An 11249-nucleotide genomic window follows, 5' to 3' on the forward strand; every position below is an offset into this window, starting at 1 on the left:
TGTACACCTGTTTATTTTATAGTAAAAAGTAGGAATATGTAAAAGAAACACCCGTGCCTGTTATCAACTTTCTAAACACAAGGCTTTGATTTGATAACCCATAACTAAAGAAACTTGCTATTTTCAATTTTATTTTTAACATTTATTTATTTTTGAGACAGAGAGAGACAGAGCATGAACAGGGGAGGGTCAGAGAGAGAGGGAGACACAGAATCTGAAGCAGGCTCCAGGCTCTGAGCTGTCAGCACAGAGCCTGATGCGGGGCTCGAACTCACGGACCGTGAGATCGTGACCTGAGCGAAGTCGGACGCTCAACCGACTGAGCCACCCAGGCGTCCCAATTTTTTTTTTTAATTTAGAGGGAAAGAGAGAGAGAGAGGAAGAGAGAGAGAGTGAGAGAGAGTGCTGGAGTGGGAAAGGGAAGAGAGAGAGGGAGAGAGAATTGGAGAAAGCATCATACCCATTGTGGAGCCCCGGGGAGGGCTCCATCTCATGACCCTGAGATCCCGACCTGAGATGGAACCAAGAGTCAATAGCTTACACAACTAGAAACTTACTATCGGGTGTTGAAAGATAAACTGAGGCATGAGATAACTTCCAAGTGCTTGTTCGAGAGCATGATTCAAATCTGGCAGTGCCAACCAAAAATGGTGAAAGAACTCTGGAGATGGAACTCTGACAAGAACTGGAGAAAGGCTTTCATAGAGCAGATGCAGAAGCAAAACATGGAAATTACCTGATTCGCTATATCTTATTCAGTCTGACTTGGAAAAGCCCAGTTGGCTATTGGTGAATTTGGCTGGGATACAAGTGCACTTATAGGAATAGAGCCTGGCTTAGGATTCAGTTTGCTTACGTAAGTTACCAAGATGTTGGAGCCATCTCTGTCTAATAGCCTCCTAGTAAAATTACTCCAATCATCTCCCATTTTGGTCATCCTTTCATGCATGAGAGATGGACCAAAAATTTGGCATTAGTGACCCTCTCAGTCACCATCAGGCTGAAGTTATTCTTGTTTCCCTGTGAAACTCTTAGGTTATCAGATCAGGTTCGTGGAAGGTGTTTGCACCTCACCGTTCATGCCATTTCTGCTTCTCCAAGTGCAGTGAGACCATCTGATGTACTGCTGGTGATTATAAACATGTGTTTAAGCCCCTTGAGAGAATGTAGCTTCATGACGACTATCAGGAGAATACCAAGGGACTGAAGTATGTCTCTTAGTCGGGACCCCCAGGTACCAAACCAGTTGGTATCAATGTGTTTTAGCCAAGAAGCTTGTTTTTTTTTCCTGTATTTGAGTTTCTGTAACATTAGAGGCATTGATCCAGGAGCAGCAGGAGGTATTTGCTATGGCACAGACTCCTTCTTCAGCTAATAAGCAATCTAAAGCAATTGTATTACCCAAGACCACCTTATCAGTTCAAAACGATCCTTATGGCTAAGTGGTATATTTTGGGGTGATCTATTTTGCTACCCATCAAAATCATCTTGCTTTGGTTTTTCTGAGATTTTTATCATCGGGCTGTAGAAATTCTGAGAAAAAATAATAGAATTTATCACTTTTGCAACATTATTACCACTAAGTGGTAGACCTCATTACTCTTCTTGCAGTTTTCCTTTAACTTTTACAATAACTCAGTATGATAAAAATTCCCACCAGTATATTCGTGAAAGGAATCAGGTAAGTTGAATTAAGTAAGGTATCAGTGAATACACAGCTAGTGAATGTATAGCAAGATGAACCCCAAGTTGACATCAATGCAACATCCCTTATTTGCCACTCTAACAAACTGTCAGGATAATTAATCTTTATGGTTTTGGGTAGGCTCTGCTAGCCATTTAGAAATAAAGATCAAGTAATTGTTTCACAGATAAATGAGCAATATCCCCCTGTGCCTTAAATATTTTTTCCTTCCATTTTAATGTCATGTTCTGCCCAAACTCCCACTTTTTACTTGATTTTTCTACTCAGGGATACATATCCAATCCAAGACTGTTCTAAGAATAAGTCAGACCATTCTCCTGGAAATGAAATAGGCATCCAAGACTATGTCAATAAAATGGGTAATGCTGATCCACAACGTTCGATCCTATTTTTCATTAAACCTGGACGGATGTAATTGATATGTAATACTGTAAAGTATATGAATCCTCCTCTATTGTCTCCCCACTCCACTCCCATCTGCTCCTCATCATCAGTCTCACTTATTATCTAACGCTGAACCCTAGGCTTCCACATTCATCCTACCAGAGATCCAGATATGTTATTAACTTAGGGACTCAAGAACCAAAATCAGATTCTGAAACCATTGCTAAGTAGAGATCTCCCAACAAACTCTACTCCAGGGTTTTCCTAGGGGGACTGGACCACAGCAATTGGATTGCTTATGGATGCTACAAGTGAGGCATGGTCCTAATGAACCTAGATATTTCTGATTACTTACAGAATTTATCACACACATTCAACATTAACACATTTCAGGAAGAAAGAATCACATATATTTCCTAGTCCCTATGAAGAACTGGTTTAGACACCAAAACTTCATCTCAGACTCATCAAAAGTTTATTGTGCTCAAAAAATCGCAATTACAGTTTGAAGAAACCCAAGCAATAAATGTAGAAATGATGTCTATATTGAACATTCAAAAGGTTCCATAATAGAGAAAGGATCTTCTAGGGTCTATTCCAGAGGCATTACATGGTGATATTAAAATGAAGATAGAAAATGGAGGAAAACATACCCAAGAAGGGGCAACAATCAGGGAATAACTAGATGTCAGAGTCTGGACAGATCAGGAAGGCATCATTATTCTTAGAATAGCTAAAGGGCTGAAAATGCTGGAGAAAAGTTGTCTTCTGTGAGGTGCACAATTGGAGTATTGCTGGGCTCATGAAGCTATTAAAGCACAAATTTCTTCATTGATCTTCTCTTTAGGAAATGCCATTGCCTGTAGCAGGACACACATAGTTACTAAAGTGTTAAGATGAATACTTCAAGCTCTCTTTTCAGATTCCTTCCTTTCTCCCTTGATCCTTTCATTTGGAAAAGTCTCTTTACATTTTTTTATTTGTTTGTTTGTTTGTTTGTTTGTTTTTATGGGGCGCCTGGGTGGCTCTGTCAGTTAAGCATCCAACTTCAGCTCAGGGCATGATCTCACAGTTCACCAGTTTGAACCCTGCATCAGGCTCTGTGCTGACAGCTCAGAGCCTGGAGACTGCTTCAGATTCTGTGTCTCCCTCTCTCTCTGACCCTCTCGTGCATGCTCTCTCTCTCTCTCTCTCTGTCTCTCAAAAATAAAAAAAAACATTAAAAAATAATAAAATATAAATATTTTTTATTTTAGAGAGAGAGAGAGCATGAGTGGAGAAGAAGGGTAGAGGGAGAGAGAAAGAGAGAGAGAGAGAGAGAGAGAGAGAGAGAGAGAGAGAATCCCAAGCAGGCTCCACACTCAGCCTGTAGCCTGCTGTGGGGCTCAATCCCACGACCCTGAGATCATGACCTGAGCTGAAATCAAGAATTCGATACTCACCTGCTGAGCCACTCAGGCAACCCTGATTTGGAAAAGTGTCTTAATATTCATCTAACCCAAGTAATAGTAAATACAATCTAGTAAATATAACCTTTCCAACATGAACTGCATCCCCTACTCTCCAAGTAAGCATGAATGAGCAGACCACGGCTTACGTTCTCTTGGAAGTTTCCACACCACTTTTCAGATTACAGAAATAAAAACAGGCAATGGCCTTCAAGGGATTTTCATTTCATCCAGTGAATTTATCTTAACCCCACAAGAGCCAACCTCTGGAAATGTTTCTGAACTGATGTACCGCTTCAGAAAATATAAACCAGAAGTGCCCAAATCCTTCCTAGATCATTTGGTTTATAAGTATTATGTGCATCAATGGTCTTAGGTAGTAAAGATAACTTCCAAGATTGAATTTGTGGTCTAGGTGTACATGTATGCAAAAGAATATGGGATCTTAAAACCTTGGGATACCAGATGATGCCAAAGTCTGATTCTGTCCAGCAAAGATAAATCAAGAGCCATGACTTTCCTGTCATTTTCTGTTAAAGCCATCACACATCTTTTTCTCCATTCTGTTCCCTACCCTTGGAAAACTCCATATATGTCTTCCTCTGACCACATGACACCCACCTGTGGATGCCTCACAGAGGCCCTCTGCGTTCACCAGCATTGACCTTGCGCATGCCCTTGATGATGAAGATGGTTCCAACAATGATGCCCACCAGACCCACGATCAGGCCCAGGGCACACACCACATTCTCTGTTGTCTCTGGGAGGGGGGTTGGTGCATCAAACTCTGGGGAAAATAAAACAGAGTACGGTACAGAAGTAATGACAGTCATATGGAGTAGCACCTAGAACCAAATGTAGGGTGTTTAGTCAAATGAATAGTTACTAAACAATTAAATAAGAGGAAGACAGAATGGTGGATGAAAGGAATGCAAATTAACAAGTGGGGGGAGCTGAATAATGGGATAAGACAAGGAATAGGATGTGCAGCAATTGTTATGGATGTGTTAGGGTACTCTGGGTCCCTAAGCACCAGACACATGCATCACGGGAGGAAACCATAGAATGAAGGAGACTGAAGATAGTCCATACCCCAGTGCTTGAGAAGAGGCTCATCCAAACCCCAGTGCTCCACCTTGCAGTCATAGACATCCTCCGTCGAGGGTAGGAAAGGGAGATAGTGGAACTTGCGGAAAAGGTGGTCTTCCCGGGGCAGGAAGACGGTCTCTGACACTCCTGTGGTGACAGGCTTTCCATTTCGAAGCCACGTGACATTGATCACTGGTGGGGAGAACTTGTCGATGAAACAGATGAGGATGTTGGGCTCTCCCAGTTCCACAGGGCTGTTTGAGAGCACCGTCACCTCGGGAGGTTCTGGGGACACATGACAGAAATTAGGCCTCCCTGCTTAGGCTATACCCTCTCCCTCCCACTGAAGCTTTTGAAAAAGCAATTGGAAATGTGCCTGAGAATCTATGCCACAGTCTCAGATACCTGTCTCTGATACTCTCCCTCCTGAATTGGAACCAATGTTATGGTATAATATATATTGGGATATTTTAAGTAATGGGTATAATTTTATTCCTGTCTCTCCTGGCATAGATTTGGAGCAATGACTCACAGTATAAGTGACTGTGGATGGTGAGGATAAGATGTGAGCACCTCAGGAAAGGAATAAACTTATATACTGTTCTTGGGCCTTTGGCATGAGACGTAGGGGCTTGCTGATAGCAACTCTAGGCCCCTGGGAGGGAAAGTCAATCACAATAATGTAACACAAGCCAAAGCATCTGTTTCAAAGTTAGGATTCCAATGTCTAGCAGTGTAGAAGTTACCATTGGTGTTTGGGGTGTTGTTGGAGCGCTTTATCAAGATGTCCAGGTTAGCTTTGTCCACAGCTATATTGGCCAAGGCACCCTGGGCCTCAAAGCTGGCAAAATGTCCAAATTCTTCAAGCCGCCACACTGTCTCCTTCTTTTCCATATCCACGTGGAAAATCTCATCACCATCAAAGTCAAACATAAACTCGCCTGATGAGTCAGGCTTCAGATAGAACTCAGCCTGGATGATCACATGCTCCTCTGAAAAGGCAGGAAAGGTGTTAGGGTGGGAGAAGAAAGGTGGAAGAGAGAAAGAAGAATCCAGGATGTGAGACAAACATGTTGGCAGGGGCAGTGGAACAATATGGAGTGGAGCTATATGGAGTGAAGGAGTGATGGAGGGCAGGGATGAGTCTGAAGATGAGGGTCAGGTGGAAGACATCCATGTTGAACACAGCTGGAGGGCAGAAATAAAGGGGCAGAGTTAGAGAGGGTGGATTGAAGGAAATGAGGGCTGAAAATCCGAGTCTTGTGAAGCCGTTGTTTGGCTCCATGTTACTAGCTGAGAAATGACTCCCTATTTGGAAATACAGCAGCAGCTCCTGAAAGAGAATTGTTCACTCACTGCATTTTCCTGGCAATTAAATACACTTAGACAAGAATTCTAGGGCATCTCTCAGAACATTGTAATATAAGAAGAGGGGAAAACTGTTTAAAAGGCTGGGTTCTGAACTGTGGAATCAAATTAAATCTTTAATTCTTATTCAGCTACTTAGTAACCTTGAATTGATTACTTTATCTACTCATATGTTATTTTCCTACTATACTTTCCTGTGGTTTTGCTTCTACCTTGGCTTTGTCTTGGAATTAAATGAGGCAAGCAAAGTAAGTAATTTCTTAGTACATCATCAGGCTTCTAACAAGCATTTTAGGGTTAAAGTTGCTTTGTATTTAAGGAACAGAGACACCTCTAGCTTCCCCTTCCATCCCAAGGGAAGAGACTCTATCTTACAAGGTATGTATCTCTATATGTGGCTCTTTCTAGGCAATAGAAACTTAAAATTTCTATCATGGGTCTTGGAGTTGGATTATTACATTACTTATTTCCAGTGTACCTGCCACCCTCTGTGGGATCAGTCTGAGTGAAGGATACTTTTTCATAATACATTTTCACAGAAGTAAACATTTCGTGTGGAGATGACAGAGAATAATAGCAGAATCTCCATATTCTTACTCATTGTTCTACTCTTTTGTGAAAATCACTAAATGATAGTGACCATAGATCATTGTAAAATCTACTGAAGGGGTGAAGGGGATATCCCTCTCCCAAGAGGAAGTAAGTTAAATGCATTTTGTATCAGCATACATACCTGCCCCTACCCTCCCTTGGATAGATTAATTGCTTTTGGTGACTTCCCTTTCTGGTGATCTTCAGTACAATGTGCTTAAAATATGCTGAATGTGCTAAAATATACATAACTAACATAAACATACATACATAACATAAAATATACATAACTACCATGTATTTGGCTAAGAACCAATGGTAAGAACTTCTCAAATTTTTTTCCTCATTTAATCATACAAAATTATGTGAGATTTTAAAATTTACTTATTTTCCAGAAAAAGAAATTAAAACCCAGACGTTAGCTTACATTAATGCCTCTCAGAAAATATTTTCACTTCAAGTCTGGCTGATCTCAAAGTCAATGGTATTAATCAATACTCAGCTTTTGTTCCTCTCAACTAAATGTGACTGACTTCAATTTATGATAAGATATTCAAACTATAATTTTTATACTTTCAGATTTAGACCACATGAAGACTGCCACACTTTCCTTTCAGCCCAAAGATTGTCTTGCAAATAGTTACAGTTTATCTCTCGAATGTTCTTAGAGCTTATATCCAAAGTTTTGTTTCTCTTAGCACTTACCTTTGATAGCCAATGATTCCTGAGGACCCATCAGTAAAGCCATGATGAAAAATCCTAGCACTGGGACTCTACTTACGGCCATTTTCTTCTTTGGCGATTTTATAGGGGTCAGTAGAGCTTAAGAGTGGGGTAGAACTGACAAGAATAAAGGAAAAGAGAATGTAAGGTATGATAGAGTCTGACTGATTAAAATTCAAATAAATTGAGCTGAAGCCAATCAGAAAAACTTTTGAGATGACACATCTGTTGCTAAGGAAAGAGCTCTTGTAAAGGGTCAGGAAAGGAAACACTTCGTTCATTAGATAAAGAAGTAGAGTTTTAATCAATTAATCAAAACAAATAAGCAAAAAGGGCAAAAACTCAAGTTTTTGAGAATGTTGTGCATTCAGCCATAGACTGTTTCATCCCAATATAAGTTCTAGAAACAGATGTACCTGAAGCACTGAGAATAAAATCTATGGAAACACCCTGTGTGACAATTAGGGACAGATTATGCCTCTGTGCTGTGATAGCTGGGGAGTTATTTAAGGGACAACAAATCATCTAAAGAGAAGGTAAATTGATTCTTGACAGTACTGGGTGACAGAGCTTCACTTAAAAAGCTTCTTATTGTTTCAGAATTCTTCTCCAGTTTCCTAGACTCCCAGATGGACAACTCAGCCCAAAAGCTGGGAATCCCTGGCACTGTACTATATTTACAGAACATCAGTGGGGAACTCTGGTGTCAACACTCCTCTAGCTGGAGAGAGATGGAAGAGATGTCATAGGTAATGGTGACTGGAAGCAGTGGACTGTAAAGGGGGGGTACCTTTTCCTAATCCCCACCATACTAAATATGACCTGAGACTGGAGTGGACCGCTGGGGATACACCTCATTTGAGGAATCAAGGTGATGCATAGGGTGGAGTAAATTGGGCAAAGCTTATTTTACTGGGGGCAATAGAGATAATAACTTGCAGGAGGGCTTTACCATAACTTTCCTCATGTCATAACATTATGAAAGTTCTCCTCATGTCATAAATTATTGCAGGTCTGATTCTAAGAATTTCTTTTGATGCTCACCATTGAGAAACCTGAAAGTTAACACACTCTGGCCCTCATGTTTCTGGACATACAGTGCCGTAGGAAGGAAAATTAAGCCATACATAGAAAGGGCTAGAATCTGAATACTTTCAATAAAGAGAGAACTGTCAGTGAGGCAGACCACCAGATGGTGAGTTCACTGTTATTATCAGTCATGACACATATATTCTGGGCAGATTGTCTATACTGTTGTGCTAATGTCTTATCCACTGCTGGATAAGATATCCACCCACTGCTGCCTCCACAAATCATGAGAGAAAAAACTCTACACATTACTGATTATCTGATCATATACAAGGGCTTTGAACATCCTCTACCACTGACTTCTAGATCACTTAGAAGAGACCCACAACAGTTTTGCCCTAAAATTGTTAAGAAATACACTTCCTGGAGGCAAAGGAATGGTCCAGATGAGAGTTCTACAGTATCAGTCTCTGCTGAGAGTCTGGTCCTATGATTTAGGCTTGTCATCTGCTCCTCAGAGGTCAAAAGAAATATAATTTCTCTGTGACTGCCCTTTGCTGGCTGTCATACTCTGGTTTTTATAAGTTGCTCAATGAATATATGGTAAACTCAAAGGCAATTTACAGAAAAATATCTTAAATGTCATAACAGCACTTTCAAACTAAGGTGTTGCTCAGCAACTTATGATATTGCTTAGTTCTAGAATGCTGATTGGTTCTCCTCATGAGATTACCAAATTGGGAGACGTTAGAAAATACTTTCATTTCCCTTTCCCTGTGACAAGAGAGATGTTCCTATCCAGACACTACTCATGGTCTCCTGTTTTCTTCCTATACTCTAGCTTCCTTAGTCTGAGGGGATTTCTGAGGGCACCTGAGTGAGTTCTTTTCGGTGACATCAAATGGTGAGGAGCCACTGTACTAGTCAGAGTTCAGTCTGTAAATAGAAGTCCCTATAGACACTTTAAACAGAATCGTTTGTTACAATTCTCCTGTATTACAAGGACTTATACCTTTAAAGTGTTAGGAAGACTGGAGGAGCAAAAGTCAGTGTGTACCCCTAAATCCAGGAGGTCAGGAAACTGTCTCCTCTAGAGCCCCAAGGAAAGGACTGTCTTGGAAACACAAGGCTGTTGCCAAGACTCCTGTGTGTGAAACTCTTATGTCTACCACATGAGATAGCTTCAACCTACCTGCCACTTCCCAAATCTCATAATACTAACTTTTACTGGCAGCATGTAGACCACGTTCAGATCTTGGACAAAAAGAGCCTGAGAAATGTAATACTCTTACTTCTATTACTTGTGATACAGACAAGACATAGAAGTTAATGGGAATTTTTCCTTAAATTACTAAATGCAAATATGTACACCTTATCTCTGGTTCCTTCACAGTACCAAACCTAGAACCAGAGGAGTATTTGGGGGTAATAGGTAAGTAAGGCCTGGAAATGAGATAAGTTTCACATGGAACCCAAGGCCACAAGTGTGTGTATGTGTATGTGTATGTGTATGTGTATGTGTATGTGTATGTGTTGGGGCAGGGGAGGTTGGTAATTTAGGACCCACATCTCAGAATATTTCCCTGCCATCCAACCACAGTTTCCATTGTTATGATTTGAACATCTATAGTCAGGTTGTTTTATAGTACCCAAGTTCTGTTCTAAAAGGCACAAGCTGAACTCGATAACTGAGAAATTCTAAAGGAATAGATTCACCACAGAAGACTAAGAGTGTTTGCCTTCAACAGCTGTCCCCGCATGACCAATTAATGGTTTGACTCCTTAGAACCTCCTCCTGATTTTAGACATTCTGGCACCTTGTTTTCAGAAGTAATTTCCAACTCCACATGCCATCTTTCCCACTCCATATCCAGCACAAATCCCAGAAATGTAGGACATTCCAATGCAAAGTTGTTTCCATCTTCTGAAAATGTGCCTGCCCTCACCTGTGAATCCTCCTTTCATCTCTTCTTCCAGGAATAGAAAGTGATTTTACTCCACAGTCCAGGTAAGAAAGTCAAGAAATGGCATTCTTAAATATTATTTTCTATTGCATGAGATCTAAAGTGTGGAATTTATCTAATTCCGAATGATCTTATAGAATACAGATGTGTTTGCATACATATACCTATATTGTGTGTGTTTGGGGGAAGGAGAGCTGGAAAAGTCTTCATTTTTAATTGGTCACATTAATATATATTTTTGCTTAACAATTACCTGTTGAAGATGTTTTGTTTAAGGAATTTGGTCAGCAATTAGGGCCAGAAGTTGGCTATAGGTCAGCCACTGCGAGGTGACAGACCCAGCATCATTTACTTGCAAGGCTCAGAGGTTTCTATGAATATATTTGTCAAGTTGGATGTAGCCAATTTGATTGTAAGGCAGGGTTGTGTTGGACAATAGGGAGGGGTATATGGGTAAGATGTGGAGAGGAGTGCAGGTGGTAAATTCAAGCCTGGAGGAGGTGTCGGTAGTGGTGGTGGAAACAAAATGAGGAACAGAATGTGTTGTAGAGGTGTTAGGTGGAAAGCAAAGCTGTAATCCAGTACATTTAGCAGTGAAAACAGCATGGAGAGGTCCCTGATCATGGAGTTGAGCAGGTCAAACCGGGGGTATTGTGAGGAAGTACTTATGTAACTAGGATGGTTTAGAATACATTGTTTGGCTTCATTGACATAAAGATGAAATGCTGTTTAGTCCTTCCAGGCAGATGGCAGGGGACTTATGGTTTACAAGCATTTTGCTAAAGGTTAGCTTTCTGAGGCAAGTGCTTAGCTCTTTCAGAAAAAAAAAAAAAGTACTCTCTTGGGTCCTCATTGTCAATCATTTGGAGGCATGTTTGCAAATAAGCCTCCAGGTTGACAGTTAATATAATCATTTCCCTCCTTGTGTGGGAAAAAATGAGAGGAAAA

At 40.7% G+C, this 11249-nt stretch overlaps 1 protein-coding gene across 1 annotated transcript; it reads right to left on the bottom strand.

Annotated features, from left to right (window-relative positions):
• Positions 1–2541: 2541 nt before the first annotated feature.
• LOC124527969 (HLA class II histocompatibility antigen, DR alpha chain) lies at positions 2542–7443 on the bottom strand. The gene is made up of 5 exons (XM_047101264.1): positions 7291–7443; positions 5373–5618; positions 4630–4911; positions 4159–4324; positions 2542–2949 (listed from the first exon to the last, which is right to left on the bottom strand). The coding sequence occupies exons 1-4, from the start codon at positions 7370–7372 to the stop codon at positions 4170–4172; spliced, it is 765 nt and encodes a 254-aa protein (XP_046957220.1). The 5' UTR covers positions 7373–7443; the 3' UTR covers positions 2542–2949; positions 4159–4169.
• Positions 7444–11249: the final 3806 nt, after the last annotated feature.

Source organism: Lynx rufus, unplaced genomic scaffold (assembly GCF_022079265.1).
Source record: "Lynx rufus isolate CCGP_SWC_20201006 ecotype Redwood Valley unplaced genomic scaffold, mLynRuf1.p SCAF_6, whole genome shotgun sequence".
Taxonomy (NCBI): Eukaryota; Metazoa; Chordata; class Mammalia; order Carnivora; family Felidae; genus Lynx; species Lynx rufus.